Here is an 18,999-nt window from a genome sequence, read left to right on the forward strand (position 1 = left end):
TGTCGGTGACTAGTTATAAAATACAACCATGGGTTCTCTTTAATTTGCCCGCCCTGGTTTCTCTGTTGCTGTCCAAGCTGCATATGTGTGGATGCTTGTGTGTGTGTGTGCAAAACAGAGCAAAAACAATTGCGCGACAAAAAAATCCAAATATCATTAAATATTACGTAGCTTCAGTAAAATATTCAACCTGCAACTCGTAAGTGTGGTCCTGCAAATATTAATTTAAGCGAACAGAAAACGTTTTCTACACAAAGAGGTAAAAAAACGCTCCCTAGTCACGTAGATTTTGTGTTTTGTTTGTTGTTGCTGCTTTTATCAGCAGCCCCTATCCCCAACGTGTACATTCGGACATATGTACATGTATGTACGTGCATGTTGATGTATTTATTAACATATTTATTGCGCTGCCTGCTTTGATATTAGCCACCGCACTAAAACAGTGGCTAAAACTTATGTTGCAATGGGGAATGGCTTCCACAACTCAAGTTTTTTGTTTTGTTGCTTAATCTTTTATTGCAGCTCCTTAGTCCCGTTGCACACAGCACCACGATGATGAGCCTGCTGGGCCGACCCGACGTGGATGCGGGCGAAGTGTTTGTGAACTTCAATCAAAACATAACGTAAGGCAGCAGCCTCTGACAAAGGAACTGTTATCGCAGATCTTAGTCATTCTTATGTGTCTTTTTCTGCCCCTCTAGATCACTTGCAGTCGCCACCAGCGGGGGCTACAGCCTGTACAGCCTGGGGTCTGTGGACTCGACACTGGACAAGATATATCACACGAAGAGCGATGAGCTGTTCCTTATCGAGCGCCTGTTCGAGAGCTCCTTGGTGGCCATTGTGTCGCAGCGGGCGCCGCGTAAGCTGAAGGTGTGCCACTTCAAGAAGCAGAGCGAGATCTGCAACTACTCGTATGCGAACACAATTCTGGCGGTGAAGCTGAATCGAGAGCGCCTGATCGTTTGCCTTGAGGAGTCGCTCTACATTCACAACATACAGGACATGAAAGTGGTGCACACCATCCGGGACACACCCTGCAATCCGTTGGGTCTCTGCGCCCTATCGTCATCCTCGGAGCACTGCTATCTAGCCTATCCGGGCAGCGTCACCTCCGGCGAAGTGCAGATCTTTGATGCCATCAATTTGCACGCCAAAACTATGATACCCGCCCACGACACTCCATTGGCGGCCATAGCGTTCAGCCCCTCGGGCACGGAAATAGCCACAGCCAGCGAACGCGGCACGGTCATACGCGTATTCAGCTCCCAGGATGGCAGTCGACTGTTTGAGCTGCGACGTGGCCTCAAACGTTGCGTCTCCATTGTATCGCTCTCGTTCAGCAACTGTTCGGAATACTTGGTATCCAGCTCCAACACGGAGACTGTGCACATCTTTCGCTTGGATCGCAGCGCCGCCGAGACAGCTGATCATGGGAAGCAATCGACCGATGACTGGATGGGGTAAGCGGTGTTGGATTCACCAGTTGGTCCTGTGTTCTAGCTAGCTGTTTTGTATTTGTACGTTTTATGGGCAACAAAATAGGTCATGGGGAGGGTTGGTGTTATATACACAATCTACTATAAACATATGTCCTCCACTTAATTCATTTCATTCCACTCCAGACTCTACACTCTCGACTTCTATCCAATCTTTCATTTATTTGTGTGTGTGGGTGTGTGTGTTGCGTAGGGCCCCCAAACATATTCTTTTCTTGCTTTTAGTTGTGCTTTTGTTTTTCTTCTCTGTCGTGTGGCGCTTGACATTTATCTATTTTTCTTTTCTTTCATTTTCTCGAAAACCACCAAAAAAAACCAACCACAACCACAACAACAACAACCAAACCACCAACCAACCAACCACTCAACTCACCAAAATCTACTCTCTCATGCAAGTTACTCGTTTTTTAGATTCTTAAGCAAAACGGTCACCAGCTACCTGCCAACGCAGGTGACCGATGTGTTCAGCCAAGGACGAGCTTTTGCTTCGGTCTCACTGCCCGAGGCAGGAGTGCGTCGCATGTGCGCCATTACCACGATACAAAAACAGCTCAGGTGAAAGAAAAGCATGGCCTATCATGGTTTGGCATTATCAAATCAATTGTTTACGATTTTTGCAGACTCTTGATTGCCTCGCAGGATGGTTATCTGTATGTATATTCCATACCATCTATCGAGGGTGCCGAGTGCCAGTTGATCAAGCGACACGATCTACGTTTGGAAGATCATTATGCCATGGATATTAAAGGTGCTTAAAACAGTTTGCAATTTGCACACAAATCCACAAAAACCCACACATCCTAACCGACACAAACAATCGAAACAAATTCTCTAGTTGATTCACCTCAAACTCTAGGCCTGAACAGTGGCGTAAGCATCGGCGGTGCTGCTGGCGTTCCCCCCAGTGGTGCTGGTGCTGGTGCTAGTGGAAGTGCTGATGGAAAATCGACTGCCACTGACAAGCCAGGTGGCAGCAGCTCCACAAGTGGCGGTGGCGGTGCCAGCGGAAGTGGAAGCGCTGGGGCTAGTTACGCCTCGGCCGTAAAGGGTGACGAACCAGTGGGTGGAGGACCTTCATCCACCTAGATGCAAATTCAATTCGCGAACAACCAGAGAAATAGATCAGAAACCATAACAACAAACTCACTCCTCAAAGTACTACGGACGATGATGCTAAAGTGATTGCAATTTGGAGCTCATGCAGCTGGCGACGATGAAGATTGGGCGACGGTAGTAGCCTCTGTGTGGCGTCAAGCATATTTAAGTAAAGAAATAAATAGGTCATAGACTTAATTTAGCTTTTAATGTTATCAATGGCGACCGCTTCCTTGTTTTTTACCAGCAAAAAGGGACACCACTCGCGTGTCGCGTTTCTCCTTTTTTTTTTTAAACCCATTATAAATACAAGCAATGCTTAGTTGTTAAGCCCCCGTCCCGTTCGTGGCGCTGCCTTTGGAATAGGAAAATGCTTTTTGTCATACACTCTTAAGTTAGTTGTTAATTAATAATTTAAAACGATTTATAAATTTGCTTTCATAATTGAATTGATTTGCCCTGCTTTTTACAAATAAACGGCCTTTGCAAATTAGTTTTATTTTGCTGCCCTGCTTTAATTCCCTAAAAAATCCACCGAAATCCATATAAATTTAAACTTATTGCCTAGCTACTGTTTAGTCGAATCAAAAAAAATCTTACACTAAGCGCACGTCGTCACTACACACATTCAGTAATACATTTTCAATTTAAATCAAACATTTGCAAAACAAACAAAAAAAGGAGTGAACAAATTTGAGTGTGGAATGGAGGAACAATTTTAGGCATATATAAATAGTATTTTGTACAAAGTCAAATATTTTAGAAAATAATATTTAAAAACTGTTTACAAAGGAAACTCATATGCAACTTTATTGTATTCAATAAATTATTTAAATTAATGCTTATTGAATTTAAATTCACTTTACGGCGCCAAAGAACCCGACTCAGCTCTAACCATTATCCAGCACTGTGCGGTATATTTTGACGTCAAAACCGACGGTATATTTACGGTATTTCGGTATATAATGGTATATTTTGTCAATTTCATCAACCTATTAAATTTCATTTTCAACGTTATATAAAAATCCAATAAAAGCATGTACTTAAATTAAACCAATCAAGTAGAAAATTGATTCATTAATCGTATAAATTATGTGGGCATGGCTAAATGTTCTATATAGCTAGTAATATTCGACGGAATATCAAAAACGAGGAATATGTAAAGTAGAACTTGAATTCGTCAGTATATTTACGGTATATTTTGAAAATGAGGCGGTATGTTTTGGTATATTTCTGAGGGTTGGACGGTATATTTTATCGATAAATCCGAGGTCACACTGTTTACACCTCTACGGTGCGGTGTTGCCATTTTCGCTTATTTTAAGCTAGATTTGGCTTATTTTAAAACCAAATAGCTCGAAAAATATTTGAAATGCTTATAGCTTGAAATCTAGCTTATTCAAAGGTTCATTTAGCTTATTTTGGCTTAAAATAATTAGTACAGCAAAATTTGTTTTTTGATTTTATTGAAATATTTGTTAATTTTTAGCGGGAAAATCATAAAATTCAATAAAAAACAAGAAATAGTTCTTATTTTGGTATATCATCCAATTTTGTGTATAAATGTATAGTAATCTTTCGTTGATAAAGTTTAGTCATACCACAGTATTGCACATGTTTGCACATTTACATAACGGAAAATGCCGAAAGTGTCTTATAATCAATATTTCCACAATTTCTGGTTAAATTTTGATGAATTTATGGAGTGTCTACGCAACGTGCCAACTGACCAGACAAAATCGTACAGCTGCTTTTATAAAGCAAAAATTGGGTCCAAGTTGTGCGAATTACGGCAGCATGCTGTCGCTAAAAAACATATTGCGTCCAATGCAAGCATGAACTAACAAAATACCTTTTATTAAAAAGTCCTCAAAAACCAGAGGAGCACGAGACTGCGATTTGTTGTGAAGTGGAAAAATGCATGTCATTACTTAAAAAATAAATATAAATAAAAAAAAGTATATCGTCAAAATTAAAGTATCTATGATTTTGATGTGTTTTTATGGTTAGCTTATTTTTAAACTATTTGTTTTTAATTTTTAGCTTGTTCTAGCTTATTTTTTTCTTCAATCTAGCTTATGGGGACTCTCAAAATCTGGCAGCACTACTACGGTGCGGTGCTCTAAAAAAAAGAAAACAACTGAAAAGTAACAAAATTTAGTTACTTAAAAATTTAAAATAAAGAAGTGACTGCATCACGGAAGGAGAGTGGAGTTTGAGCGAGGGATATGAAGGAGAACAACAAAATCCTTCAGCTCATCTATGTGGCGTGGCGAGAACGCTGGTCGGACTCTCAATGGGGCATCAACATAAAGAAGGCAAGCAACAATCAAATAGTTTGTCGTTTGAAATGCATACTTAATTTAAACATTATTTAACAGAGTAATTGACAGAGTAATTTAACAGAAAATTTAACAAGATTAGTTTTGAAGCGCTATGCTATTTGTTTTTGAGGTTTTGCTCTCGAAAATGGGATCTTCTGCCTGGGCTAAACTCAGGAACAGAAGACGCTGCTTCATTGAAAGTTTTGTAGGTATAAAAACTTTCAAAGTTACTACGTGGTTGCCCACTCCATTCTCGCAGCGTATGCCCTTGCTCTTGATTATTATCTCACTATTTGTCTGCGTTCCTGGGTCAACGCGTATTTCCACAGGCTCGTGGAGGCCGCGAACAGTGAAACTGCCGCCTAAAATGGCTTGCGATATAGTTATCAGCTTGTCACTATGGACATCAAGGCCATCTCGGCGGACGAGGCTAAGAAACTTTAGGCGGAGACAGACGCAAACGATGGTGAGCTGTCGTGTCAATGTGTCCTTGCAACCCCTAGATTAAATAGTAGTCTCCCCTCCCGTATAGAAATCAATAATCTGAAGCAGCTGAATGGCAAGAGCTTTGAATTGAGTCTTAGCTTCGAAGAAGCCGCCAGTGGGTGCAAGAAGCGCGTGGACATACGCTACCTGCGGAAGTGTGGCAAGTGCGGCGGCAAGTCGCAGTTGATGACGCATCGTGATGTCGGGAAGGAGCCATGCCGACGCTGCAATGGCGCAGGCAAGGTGACCAAGCGGACGGTGACCTTTACGGCCGAAAAGACATGTGAACACTGTAAAGGAAAGGGATTCATCAACCGCCGCGACTGCGAGCCGTGTGGCAACCGCGGTTTCATAGCATTCGGTGTCGAGGTGCTGGTTAAGGTACCGCCTGGATCTAAGGACGGCGATGTTATCACCATCCAAAACCCGAATACCCAAGAACGTGTTAATTATCGCCTGGTGGTCGAACGCAGCGGCTACTTTCGCCGAGATGGCCTTGATGCGGCCACAGGCTCGTGGAGGCCGCGAACATTGAAACTGCCGCCTAAAATGGCTTGCGATATAGTTATCAGCTTGTCACTATGAACATCAAGGCCATCTCGGCGGACGAGGCTAAGAAACTTCAGGCGGAGACAGACGCAAACGATGGTGAGCTAGATTAAATAGTAGTCTCCCCTCCCGTATAGAAATCAATAATCTGAAGCAGCTGAATGGCAAGAGCTTTGAATTGAGTCTTAGCTTCGAAGAAGCCGCTAATGGGTGCAAGAAGCGCGTGGACATACGCTACCTGCGGAAGTGTGGCAAGTGCGGCGGCAAGTCGCAGTTGATGACGCATCGTGAAGGAGCCATGCCGACGCTGCAATGGCGCAGGCAAGGTGACCAAGCGGACGGTGACCTTTACGGCCGAAAAGACATGTGAACACTGTAAAGGAAAGGGATTCATCAACCGCCGCGACTGCGAGCCGTGTGGCAACCGCGGTTTCATAGCATTCGATGTCGAGGTGCTGGTTAAGGTACCGCCTGGATCTAAGGACCGCGATGTTATCACCATCCAAAACCCGAATACCCAAGAACGTGTTAATTATCGCCTGGTGGTCGAACGCAGCGACTACTTTCGCCGATATGGCCTTGATGTCCATAGTGACAAGCTGATAACTATATCGCAAGCCATTTTAGGCGGCAGTTTCACTGTTCGCGGCCTCCACGAGCCTGTGGAAATACGCGTTGACCCAGGAACGCAGACAAATAGTGAGATAATAATCAAGAGCAAGGGCATACGCTGCGAGAATGGAGTGGGCAACCACGTAGTAACTTTGAAAGTTTTTATACCTACAAAACTTTCAATGAAGCAGCGTCTTCTGTTCCTGAGTTTAGCCCAGGCAGAAGATCCCATTTTCGAGAGCAAAACCTCAAAAACAAATAGCATAGCGCTTCAAAACTAATCTTGTTAAATTTTCTGTTAAATTACTCTGTCAATTACTCTGTTAAATAATGTTTAAATTAAGTATGCATTTCAAACGACAAACTATTTGATTGTTGCTTGCCTTCTTTATGTTGATGCCCCATTGAGAGTCCGACCAGCGTTCTCGCCACGCCACATAGATGAGCTGAAGGATTTTGTTGTTCTCCTTCATATCCCTCGCTCAAACTCCACTCTCCTTCCGTGATGCAGTCACTTCTTTATTTTAAATTTTTAAGTAACTAAATTTTGTTACTTTTCAGTTGTTTTCTTTTTTTTAGAGCACCGCACCGTAGTAGTGCTGCCAGATTTTGAGAGTCCCCATAAGCTAGATTGAAGAAAAAAATAAGCTAGAACAAGCTAAAAATTAAAAACAAATAGTTTAAAAATAAGCTAACCATAAAAACACATCAAAATCATAGATACTTTAATTTTGACGATATACTTTTTTTTATTTATATTTATTTTTTAAGTAATGACATGCATTTTTCCACTTCACAACAAATCGCAGTCTCGTGCTCCTCTGGTTTTTGAGGACTTTTTAATAAAAGGTATTTTGTTAGTTCATGCTTGCATTGGACGCAATATGTTTTTTAGCGACAGCATGCTGCCGTAATTCGCACAACTTGGACCCAATTTTTGCTTTATAAAAGCAGCTGTACGATTTTGTCTGGTCAGTTGGCACGTTGCGTAGACACTCCATAAATTCATCAAAATTTAACCAGAAATTGTGGAAATATTGATTATAAGACACTTTCGGCATTTTCTCTTATGTAAATGTGCAAACATGTGCAATACTGTGGTATGACTAAACTTTATCAACGAAAGATTACTATACATTTATACACAAAATTGGATGATATACCAATATAAGATCTATTTCTTGTTTTTTATTGAATTTTATGATTTTCCCGCTAAAAATTAACAAATATTTCAATAAAATCAAAAAACAAATTTTGCTGTACTAATTATTTTAAGCCAAAATAAGCTAAATGAACCTTTGAATAAGCTAGATTTCAAGCTATAAGCATTTCAAATATTTTTCGAGCTATTTGGTTTTAAAATAAGCCAAATCTAGCTTAAAATAAGCGAAAATGGCAACACCGCACCGTAGAGGTGTAAACAGTGTGACCGCGGATTTATCGATAAAATATACCGTCCAACCCTCAGAAATATACCAAAACATACCGCCTCATTTTCAAAATATACCGTAAATATACTGACGAATTCAAGTTCTACTTTACATATTCCTCGTTTTTGATATTCCGTCGAATATTACTAGCTATATAGAACATTTAGCCATGCCCACATAATTTTATACGATTAATGAATCAATTTTCTACTTGATTGGTTTAATTTAAGTACATGCTTTTATTGGATTTTTATATAACGTTGAAAATGAAATTTAATAGGTTGATGAAATTGACAAAATATACCATTATATACCGAAATACCGTAAATATACCGTCGGTTTTGACGTCAAAATATACCGCACAGTGCTGGATAATGGTTAGAGCTGAGTCGGGTTCTTTGGCGCCGTAAAGTGAATTTAAATTCAATAAGCATTAATTTAAATAATTTATTGAATACAATAAAGTTGCATATGAGTTTCCTTTGTAAACAGTTTTTAAATATTATTTTCTAAAATATTTGACTTTGTACAAAATACTATTTATATATGCCTAAAATTGTTCCTCCATTCCACACTCAAATTTGTTCACTCCTTTTTTTGTTTGTTTTGCAAATGTTTGATTTAAATTGAAAATGTATTACTGAATGTGTGTAGTGACGACGTGCGCTTAGTGTAAGATTTTTTTTGATTCGACTAAACAGTAGCTAGGCAATAAGTTTAAATTTATATGGATTTCGGTGGATTTTTTAGGGAATTAAAGCAGGGCAGCAAAATAAAACTAATTTGCAAAGGCCGTTTATTTGTAAAAAGCAGGGCAAATCAATTCAATTATGAAAGCAAATTTATAAATCGTTTTAAATTATTAATTAACAACTAACTTAAGAGTGTATGACAAAAAGCATTTTCCTATTCCAAAGGCAGCGCCACGAACGGGACGGGGGCTTAACAACTAAGCATTGCTTGTATTTATAATGGGTTTAAAAAAAAAAAGGAGAAACGCGACACGCGAGTGGTGTCCCTTTTTGCTGGTAAAAAACAAGGAAGCGGTCGCCATTGATAACATTAAAAGCTAAATTAAGTCTATGACCTATTTATTTCTTTACTTAAATATGCTTGACGCCACACAGAGGCTACTACCGTCGCCCAATCTTCATCGTCGCCAGCTGCATGAGCTCCAAATTGCAATCACTTTAGCATCATCGTCCGTAGTACTTTGAGGAGTGAGTTTGTTGTTATGGTTTCTGATCTATTTCTCTGGTTGTTCGCGAATTGAATTTGCATCTAGGTGGATGAAGGTCCTCCACCCACTGGTTCGTCACCCTTTACGGCCGAGGCGTAGCTAGCCCCAGCGCTTCCACTTCCGCTGGCACCGCCACCGCCACTTGTGGAGCTGCTGCCACCTGGCTTGTCAGTGGCAGTCGATTTTCCATCAGCACTTCCACTAGCACCAGCACCAGCACCACTGGGGGGAACGCCAGCAGCACCGCCGATGCTTACGCCACTGTTCAGGCCTAGAGTTTGAGGTGAATCAACTAGAGAATTTGTTTCGATTGTTTGTGTCGGTTAGGATGTGTGGGTTTTTGTGGATTTGTGTGCAAATTGCAAACTGTTTTAAGCACCTTTAATATCCATGGCATAATGATCTTCCAAACGTAGATCGTGTCGCTTGATCAACTGGCACTCGGCACCCTCGATAGATGGTATGGAATATACATACAGATAACCATCCTGCGAGGCAATCAAGAGTCTGCAAAAATCGTAAACAATTGATTTGATAATGCCAAACCATGATAGGCCATGCTTTTCTTTCACCTGAGCTGTTTTTGTATCGTGGTAATGGCGCACATGCGACGCACTCCTGCCTCGGGCAGTGAGACCGAAGCAAAAGCTCGTCCTTGGCTGAACACATCGGTCACCTGCGTTGGCAGGTAGCTGGTGACCGTTTTGCTTAACAATCTAACCGATGACCGATGTGTCCAGCCAAGGACGAGCTTTTGCTTCGGTCTGTATTCAATAAATTATTTAAATTAATGCTTATTGAATTTAAATTCACTTTACGGCGCCAAAGAACCCGACTCAGCTCTAACCATTATCCAGCACTGTGCGGTATATTTTGACGTCAAAACCGACGGTATATTTACGGTATTTCGGTATATAATGGTATATTTTGTCAATTTCATCAACCTATTAATTTTCATTTTCAACGTTATATAAAAATCCAATAAAAGCATGTACTTAAATTAATCCAATCAAGTAGAAAATTGATTCATTAATCGTATAAATTATGTGGGCATGGCTAAATGTTCTATATAGCTAGTAATATTCGACGGAATATCAAAAACGAGGAATATGTAAAGTAGAACTTGAATTCGTCAGTATATTTACGGTATATTTTGAAAATGAGGCGGTATGTTTTGGTATATTTCTGAGGGTTGGACGGTATATTTGATCGATAATTCCGCGGTTACACTGTTTACACCTCTACGGTGCGGTGTTGCCATTTTCGCTTATTTTAAGCTAGATTTGGCTTATTTTAAAACCAAATAGCTCGAAAAATATTTGAAATGCTTATAGCTTGAAATCTAGCTTATTCAAAGGTTCATTTAGCTTATTTTGGCTTAAAATAATTAGTACAGCAAAATTTGTTTTTTGATTTTATTGAAATATTTGTTAATTTTTAGCGGGAAAATCATAAAATTCAATAAAAAACAAGAAATAGTTCTTATATTGGTATATCATCCAATTTTGTGTATAAATGTATAGTAATCTTTCGTTGATAAAGTTTAGTCATACCACAGTATTGCACATGTTTGCACATTTACATAAGAGAAAATGCCGAAAGTGTCTTATAATCAATATTTCCACAATTTCTGGTTAAATTTTGATGAATTTATGGAGTGTCTACGCAACGTGCCAACTGACCAGACAAAATCGTACAGCTGCTTTTATAAAGCAAAAATTGGGTCCAAGTTGTGCGAATTACGGCAGCATGCTGTCGCTAAAAAACATATTGCGTCCAATGCAAGCATGAACTAACAAAATACCTTTTATTAAAAAGTCCTCAAAAACCAGAGGAGCACGAGACTGCGATTTGTTGTGAAGTGGAAAAATGCATGTCATTACTTAAAAAATAAATATAAATAAAAAAAAGTATATCGTCAAAATTAAAGTATCTATGATTTTGATGTGTTTTTATGGTTAGCTTATTTTTAAACTATTTGTTTTTAATTTTTAGCTTGTTCTAGCTTATTTTTTTCTTCAATCTAGCTTATGGGGACTCTCAAAATCTGGCAGCACTACTACGGTGCGGTGCTCTAAAAAAAAGAAAACAACTGAAAAGTAACAAAATTTAGTTACTTAAAAATTTAAAATAAAGAAGTGACTGCATCACGGAAGGAGAGTGGAGTTTGAGCGAGGGATATGAAGGAGAACAACAAAATCCTTCAGCTCATCTATGTGGCGTGGCGAGAACGCTGGTCGGACTCTCAATGGGGCATCAACATAAAGAAGGCAAGCAACAATCAAATAGTTTGTCGTTTGAAATGCATACTTAATTTAAACATTATTTAACAGAGTAATTGACAGAGTAATTTAACAGAAAATTTAACAAGATTAGTTTTGAAGCGCTATGCTATTTGTTTTTGAGGTTTTGCTCTCGAAAATGGGATCTTCTGCCTGGGCTAAACTCAGGAACAGAAGACGCTGCTTCATTGAAAGTTTTGTAGGTATAAAAACTTTCAAAGTTACTACGTGGTTGCCCACTCCATTCTCGCAGCGTATGCCCTTGCTCTTGATTATTATCTCACTATTTGTCTGCGTTCCTGGGTCAACGCGTATTTCCACAGGCTCGTGGAGGCCGCGAACAGTGAAACTGCCGCCTAAAATGGCTTGCGATATAGTTATCAGCTTGTCACTATGGACATCAAGGCCATATCGGCGAAAGTAGTCGCTGCGTTCGACCACCAGGCGATAATTAACACGTTCTTGGGTATTCGGGTTTTGGATGGTGATAACATCGCGGTCCTTAGATCCAGGCGGTACCTTAACCAGCACCTCGACACCGAATGCTATGAAACCGCGGTTGCCACACGGCTCGCAGTCGCGGCGGTTGATGAATCCCTTTCCTTTACAGTGTTCACATGTCTTTTCGGCCGTAAAGGTCACCGTCCGCTTGGTCACCTTGCCTGCGCCATTGCAGCGTCGGCATGGCTCCTTCACGATGCGTCATCAACTGCGACTTGCCGCCGCACTTGCCACACTTCCGCAGGTAGCGTATGTCCACGCGCTTCTTGCACCCACTGGCGGCTTCTTCGAAGCTAAGACTCAATTCAAAGCTCTTGCCATTCAGCTGCTTCAGATTATTGATTTCTATACGGGAGGGGAGACTACTATTTAATCTAGCTCACCATCGTTTGCGTCTGTCTCCGCCTGAAGTTTCTTAGCCTCGTCCGCCGAGATGGCCTTGATGTTCATAGTGACAAGCTGATAACTATATCGCAAGCCATTTTAGGCGGCAGTTTCAATGTTCGCGGCCTCCACGAGCCTGTGGCCGCATCAAGGCCATCTCGGCGAAAGTAGCCGCTGCGTTCGACCACCAGGCGATAATTAACACGTTCTTGGGTATTCGGGTTTTGGATGGTGATAACATCGCCGTCCTTAGATCCAGGCGGTACCTTAACCAGCACCTCGACACCGGATGCTATGAAACCGCGGTTGCCACACGGCTCGCAGTCGCGGCGGTTGATGAATCCCTTTCCTTTACAGTGTTCACATGTCTTTTCGGCCGTAAAGGTCACCGTCCGCTTGGTCACCTTGCCTGCGCCATTGCAGCGTCGGCATGGCTCCTTCCCGACATCACGATGCGTCATCAACTGCGACTTGCCGCCGCACTTGCCACACTTCCGCAGGTAGCGTATGTCCACGCGCTTCTTGCACCCATTGGCGGCTTCTTCGAAGCTAAGACTCAATTCAAAGCTCTTGACATTCAGCTGCTTCAGATTATTGATTTCTATACGGGAGGGGAGACTACTATTTAATCAAGGGGTTGCAAGGACACATTGACACGACAGCTCACCATCGTTTGCGTCTGTCTCCGCCTGAAGTTTCTTAGCCTCGTCCAGCTTTTGCCCCAAGATCGTCGGATTCACAGTTGCTTGCTCGAGGAACGCCTTCTCGTCCTTGACACCCCCCAGTTGATCGTACTCCAGCCGTTTGTTTTCATCTGTCAGAATATGATAGGCATTGGAGATCTCCTGAAAGTGGTTCAGGGACCTCCCCGACCCCATTTTGTCGGGATGATAGCGCTTGGCTAGCATCAAGTAGGCGTTGCGTATTTCCTTGCTGGTAGCGTACTTGCCGACGCCTAGGACCTTGTAGTAAAAGTCCTTTGGCTTGCCGCCATCTTCGAGCTGACGTTGCGCTTGTTCAGTGGTAACGCCACTCTTACGTACCGCTTCTTGTTTACGATCTGGATAGTAAAATGTCTTGGGTTGTTTAAATTGGTACGCGGCGTACCCTCTCTCAGCTTTCAGGGGACAGCAGCCTATGTATAACGGCCTATGTGTGGTTCGTCTTAGCAGAAGCGCGCGGTTGCTCGGGACTTAAGCGGGACATATTCTTGCCAAAATTCAGAATAAATAGACCAGAAATAAGCTGACTTGATTTTTTTACGATGTCAGTTTTACAATAGTTAGGATAGCACTGATTGGTTTGGAGATTCGGCCGGAATCCCTATGAAGCCTTGACAGGAAAGGCATAGATAGATGTTTTATAATTTAATAAATATTGTGCCTCCGATTTTCAGGTTTTGCCCCGAGGCGTCAGTGGAGATGTGTACAATTTGGCCGATTGCCTCATGCAGCAGGCGCTGATTGGCTCCACAGCCAATCCAGTGAGTGTTACCTCCTTGATATTTGACCTTAACTTAAACCATTATGATTTTTGTCCTCTCAGCTGGTACTCAACTACCTGAAGCACTCGTTGTGTGCCCACCTCGTCTCGCATGCCGCAGTGCTCCGCTGCATAGCCAGATATGATAAACTGGAGCGTGTCTACTGCATCACATCGCTGCTGGAGTTTCTAGTTAGCATTGTGGATGGTGTGACCTGTCGGTGAGTATCTCTCTCTAATCTGTTATCAATAATCCCTCTAATCGAATCAACTGTGCTTTGAAGCATCAAATCGGAGGAGGCTGTGCTGCCGGGCGCTGTGGTCCAGCTGATCTACTGGCTGCTCCAGATCTTTGCCCGCACGGTCCAGCACTATGAGCTGTACGGGGAGATAAGCGCCGAGCAGTCGTATATGCTGGACCAGACCTGTGTAATTATTGATCGGATTAGCCAGCATCAGTTCATGCTTTCCATGCTCTATGTGGGCTCTCGCGAGGAGTTCGAGTGCCACGGAAAGATACGGGACAAGTATGCGGCCATCAAGGGATCCCTCACCAACTCCAATTTCACTCTCAGCTCCCCCGGAGTGGAGCAGCAGCTGCAACAGTTCGCCTACATTGATGTCTCACATTTGGATTTGCAAAAGCTGAATGTGCTGCCGGCAGAGAAGATCTCCTACTGTATCCAACCTCTGCTGGCCGTGGAGGTGCTGCTTATACCTTGCAAGGAGACCAGCTACTACGTGGCTGAGTTGCAAATGCTACAGCGCCTGAAGCGCTACACAAATACACGTCTGTTCTACGAGATTATAAGAGCGGGTTTCCTCACCCTGAGCAATGTGTCCGACACAAGTCCGGACACCATGTGGGGGGCATTTATGTTCTTCAAGATGCCGCATATTATCAAACAATTGCATGCCCTGCAGCGTTTGCCCGGAGAGCAGCCGCCCCCTTCTGATTATATACCAGAGCTAGTGGAGGCCTTGGAGCTGCTCATTCAGGATAATCTACTGCTCGACTTTATGGACACCAAATGCTCGTGCAATATGATTGAATTCTTGCTCAATGACTGGACCAAACAGCAGCTTGTAAACGATGTGCATGTGAAAAAGTTTGCCAGCCAGCGGTAAGATTTCTCGATGCAAGATTTTTCTCCCGAAGAATGTTTTCTAATAACGAATTATCGTCTGCAGAGAAGCTGCCTCGCTGCTGCTTAAAAAGTGCGACAATGGCCAGCAGACGCCTTCCAACATAATCTTCATCAAACGCGCAGAGGTTCCCCTCTCGGGTGTGCTGAAGACCCTGTGCACGAATAAAGTGCAGGACATGGTGAATGTTCTGTGCCAGGTGCCGGTGGGGAACAGCTTCGAGTTGATCCTGTCGGTGGCCACTGTGGACGGACGCCTGAAGACGTTTGTCTCTCGGCTGATTCAGTGCAATGAGAACTCCAAGCCGGTTCCTGCGGAGCTCGGCAAGCTCTGTGTCACGCGCTCCACACTGTTTGATGTCTCCTTTCTGATGCTAACAAGTATCGTGCAGACCTATGGCTCAGATGTAATGAATACTCGGTGAAAATTTAGGATATATTTATTGAGTTTCCTTTATTTCAGGTGGTACTGTCCGACCGCGGGGACTCCTTCTTTGAGAAGTGGGTGAGAGAGTGCATGGTGGAGCGAAACAAGCTTAAGAATCCGCGCCAGATATTGGCGCTCTGCGATGACAGCATGGTGGATGAGCTGCTACTCAGCCTGAGCAAGCCGGAGGCGGCACAACTGAAGCCGTGCTCTTTGAGCTGGCAAGAGACCTGCCTGAATCTGCCAGGAGTGCTGCATCATGTGCTGATTGCCTGGGAGCAAGAGACCCTCTCGTCGGCGGACGTGAAGAGCATTTTGGACAACATAAAGCGACGTCTCTTCAGCTTCTCCGTCTGCGCAACCAGCTTTCTCTGCGCCTACATGTATTCGGTGCGGGAGACGGAGCTGCTGAAGCCCCTCAACATGATCCAGCAGTTCCTGGCCCCCCTCACTAGCGAGGAGTTGTCCAGTCAGGAATATGCCAAGGAGCGACTGGCCTTGTCCTATCCGATCATAAAGAAAATGCAACACGATGTCCATCCCGCCCCCAGCACCAAGTCCCGCCTCATCTCCCACTCGCCGCTCATCGAACAGTTCCGTGAGGTGTGGAAAACCGTGGCCGAGGCGGGTCATCTGCCCGTGCGTGCGGTCCAGACCCTGGAGTCACTGCTCCTGGCCGGTGGTGCTGCGTGGTTGGCCACGCAGCTGGTCGAGCAGCTGCTCACCTGCAAATACATTCGGGACATGTCCAAAACCATGGACATTGTGTTTGCCGTCATGCATCTGGACATTGAGAAGGGCACCGAGGCGCTACTACAGTATGTGGTGCCTCCTCTTATGCTTCGTCGCCAGGGGTAAGCGAATTGCTCAACAAATATGGAGTGGAGCCCATTGCTTAATTTGCCTTCCAAATTTTTTGCAGAGAGGACATTAATGAGCCGCAGTCATTGGTTCTTGCGCGTCTGTGCGTCTACTGTGTCATCTCCTGTCTGGAGACTCGCAGCGGTGTGGCCTCCTCATCCTTCAGTGGCCTGAAGAAACGTTCACGTTCCAATGATGAGGAGGACCAGGCCACCAATGTAGCAAAGGTGCGCAAAGTCATTGGCGATGGCAGTGAGAACTCCAACGACTTTACAGATAACGCTGGAGGCTTGGCAAGACCACGTTTGGCCTCTCCATCATCCAGCACTGAGCTGCGGGCAACGCCCCAGACCCTGAAGGAGCCACTACAGTCGAGTATTCAGCATATTTTCAGTGTATTTCTACAATTTGTAAGCGGCGATGAGCTGTCGCCCAAGGCCGTATTTGTCTATCAGTTCATTTCGTTGCTGGTGGAGTGCGGGGGAGAGCGAGTGGCGCCTGTGCTCCGCCTGCTGCCAGCAAATCTAGTGCAGCAACTGCTCAAGGTCCTGCCCACCGAGGACATACGCGTGGGTCTTATAAGCAGGCTCTACGATTTACATGTGCAAGGCGGGCGACAGGCGGCGGTTGCCGATCTCTGCTTGTGGCGGAACATGCAGATGGCCAGGCACAGCATACACCTATGAAGGGAGTAAGGATTAAGGAGACTGAAGGGGGGCGAAAGTGTTAAATTGAATAATTAATTGTATTAAAAAAAATAGATATCGATGACTCGACTCGACTGTTGTTTTCTTCTTCGTGTACGCAGTGGTTTTTCTTTCTTTTATTACAATAATTGGTTGATTCTGTTGTCCGCTGCCATTCATCTGCTCTGCTGTTCGTCTTCATGATGAACATCATCCTTCCTAATGCGGAGGCAGGCTTAAATTAAAAAGACTGTTTGATTTCCTATATCACTTGAGGAGACAGCACTCGAAGTAGGTCTCGCCCACACAACCGCCGCGCATCGCCTTCTTCACATTGTACTCGAACTGGCGACGATTGCTCTGAAGGACATCGGCGGCCTCCTTGTTAAGTGGATCCTCAGGATTGGGTTCCTGAAATAAGAGCATTGCATTCGAGTGCATACAAATAGGATTTTTTGAGTTGAGGATTTTGTTTCAAATTACAAACCAAAAAAAGAAACTGCAAGCCATAGACTATCGAATTAATGGTCAGCACTGGGTTCCAGTCTTCGCGCAATATATTCAAACACACATTGCCCTCGAGATCAATGTTCGGATGGTAGACCTGCGTTGCACATTTCACTTTTGGGGGCTCGTGCGGGTAGTTGGATCCCACGCGGAAGTTGAACACAAAGCGCCCATCTCTGTAGAACCCTTCGTCGGGCGAAATGATCAATTTGAAGTTGAGCAAGTCATCGGCATCCGGAAATTCAGTCACGCAAGTCTTGGGCAGGTTCATTTCGCTAATATCTGTGTCCAAAAGAAGCAAGAGCAAGAAAATCTGTATGAGGAAGTGAACAAAAAAACAATTAAACCAAACAGCACCCGTACCTTTTTGTATGCGCAGTTGGGCAGCCGATGCTTTCTTCTGCTGGCCACCGCTCCCTTTTTGTTCGCCGTCTTTCTTTTGTTGCTTCAGCGTAAAGAGTTTAATCATTTTTCTATATTTTTGTTGGCTGCTATGATTGGCGTCCTCGTCTTCGCTGGCGTTTCTACTGCGGATGATTCGCGGGTTATTTCAGCGCTTTGTCTGCTTGCGTTTCCGTCCTAAATTGGGTTCATTTTTAATTTTGCAATGTGCGGCGTGTAATATTATTAGCCTACCGTAAATTTAAATTTGATGTGAAAAAAATCACTTCGAAGTGGAGTGCTTGCTTTCTTTACTTCGTTTGCTAGACATCTGAATCAAAGGAAATTATTGGATGAGGAAACGATATTCCTTGATTTTGATATTCTGTCTACTTTTACTAGCTAGCTAGCACTCTCAGCATTAAAAATATATTTTTTTCTGATAAACTAATTAATTTCACACAAGACTAGCTAGATTTATGTTCTCAATTTTATATAATTATTTATTGAATAAGGCTTAAACAAAAAAGATCAACTACAATTTCCAGAAAAATAATTTCTTTTACATGGTAACGACACTCTAACTACTAATTTGCTACAAATTAACTACAATTGTATGTAATTATTAAAGGAGACACCTGAAGGGGAAATGTGTAAGTTTGCTGACAAACTTGGCCGTTTTTTTTTCATACAAGCCCCATGGAAGCGCTAGTGTGAAAAACCTCCGCTATCCTCATTTTGAAATGATTTTGATGGCAAACGATCAGAAGTTCGATGCCGCTCACGAGTTAGTATTCGATGTGGCCTGACCCATGTTTCTAAATGTAATTTCTACACGATTTTTACATGATTGGATTAGCACATCGAAGTGAGTTCATAGCGCGTCTTAAAAAATACTGGAAAATACTGGAAAATACTATGAAAAGTATACAAATTTCAAGGTGTGTGAGTTAGACGTGGTGGCAAGACAATCAGCAATTAAATACTGTAATCGATAAAAGGTTTAAAATTAAACAAAACAAAACATTGGTAAGCCAATGAATAGCGTAATTTTTGAAGCTATAGCTAACAACTAATGGTCTTTCACAGATGGGACACCATCATGGGA

At 43.0% G+C, this 18,999-nt stretch overlaps 5 protein-coding genes across 10 annotated transcripts; 3 read left to right on the forward strand and 2 right to left on the reverse strand.

Moving 5' to 3' along the window:
• The first annotated feature begins 83 nt into the window (after positions 1 to 83).
• Positions 84 to 3,087, forward strand: LOC108165493 (WD repeat domain phosphoinositide-interacting protein 2). Of its 5 annotated transcripts, none has more exons than XM_017301547.2 (6): positions 84 to 259; positions 523 to 623; positions 702 to 1,463; positions 1,896 to 2,054; positions 2,120 to 2,247; positions 2,335 to 3,087. In XM_017301547.2, exons 2-6 carry the CDS (start codon positions 553 to 555, stop codon positions 2,583 to 2,585), a joined length of 1,371 nt encoding a protein of 456 aa, XP_017157036.2. In that variant the 5' UTR covers positions 84 to 259; positions 523 to 552; the 3' UTR covers positions 2,586 to 3,087. The 5 variants fall into 5 exon arrangements, with proteins under 5 accessions (XP_017157036.2, XP_017157039.2, XP_017157038.2 ...); XM_017301550.2 differs by having other exon boundaries at positions 2,356 to 3,087; XM_017301549.2 differs by having other exon boundaries at positions 1,911 to 2,054.
• A 1,735-nt stretch (positions 3,088 to 4,822) lies between these two features.
• Positions 4,823 to 7,294, forward strand: LOC117186481 (protein tumorous imaginal discs, mitochondrial). Its single transcript, XM_033387356.1, has 3 exons — positions 4,823 to 4,930; positions 5,363 to 5,846; positions 6,476 to 7,294. The coding sequence occupies exons 1-3, from the start codon at positions 4,823 to 4,825 to the stop codon at positions 6,844 to 6,846; spliced, it is 963 nt and encodes a 320-aa protein (XP_033243247.1). The 3' UTR covers positions 6,847 to 7,294.
• A 1,480-nt stretch (positions 7,295 to 8,774) lies between these two features.
• Positions 8,775 to 10,085, reverse strand: LOC117186482 (WD repeat domain phosphoinositide-interacting protein 1-like). The gene is made up of 4 exons (XM_033387361.1): positions 10,054 to 10,085; positions 9,808 to 9,999; positions 9,615 to 9,742; positions 8,775 to 9,506 (listed from the first exon to the last, which is right to left on the reverse strand). The coding sequence occupies exons 1-4, from the start codon at positions 10,083 to 10,085 to the stop codon at positions 9,277 to 9,279; spliced, it is 582 nt and encodes a 193-aa protein (XP_033243252.1). The 3' UTR covers positions 8,775 to 9,276.
• A 1,175-nt stretch (positions 10,086 to 11,260) lies between these two features.
• LOC108152461 (mediator of RNA polymerase II transcription subunit 24) lies at positions 11,261 to 17,415 on the forward strand. Of its 2 annotated transcripts, XM_033386350.1 has the most exons (7): positions 11,263 to 11,505; positions 13,799 to 13,885; positions 13,948 to 14,105; positions 14,169 to 15,008; positions 15,076 to 15,436; positions 15,493 to 16,310; positions 16,379 to 17,415. In XM_033386350.1, exons 1-7 carry the CDS (start codon positions 11,416 to 11,418, stop codon positions 17,001 to 17,003), a joined length of 2,979 nt encoding a protein of 992 aa, XP_033242241.1. In that variant the 5' UTR covers positions 11,263 to 11,415; the 3' UTR covers positions 17,004 to 17,415. The 2 variants fall into 2 exon arrangements, with proteins under 2 accessions (XP_033242242.1, XP_033242241.1); XM_033386351.1 differs by lacking the exon at positions 13,799 to 13,885 and having other exon boundaries at positions 11,261 to 11,505.
• Positions 17,100 to 18,360, reverse strand: LOC108152462 (nedd8-conjugating enzyme UbcE2M). Its single transcript, XM_017281827.2, has 4 exons — positions 18,147 to 18,360; positions 17,874 to 18,089; positions 17,491 to 17,792; positions 17,100 to 17,414 (listed from the first exon to the last, which is right to left on the reverse strand). Exons 2-4 carry the CDS (start codon positions 17,977 to 17,979, stop codon positions 17,271 to 17,273), a joined length of 552 nt encoding a protein of 183 aa, XP_017137316.1. The 5' UTR covers positions 17,980 to 18,089; positions 18,147 to 18,360; the 3' UTR covers positions 17,100 to 17,270.
• Between the last annotated feature and the right edge of the window lie 639 nt (positions 18,361 to 18,999).

This window comes from Drosophila miranda, chromosome XR (genome assembly GCF_003369915.1).
Source record: "Drosophila miranda strain MSH22 chromosome XR, D.miranda_PacBio2.1, whole genome shotgun sequence".
NCBI lineage: Eukaryota > Metazoa > Arthropoda > Insecta > Diptera > Drosophilidae > Drosophila > Drosophila miranda.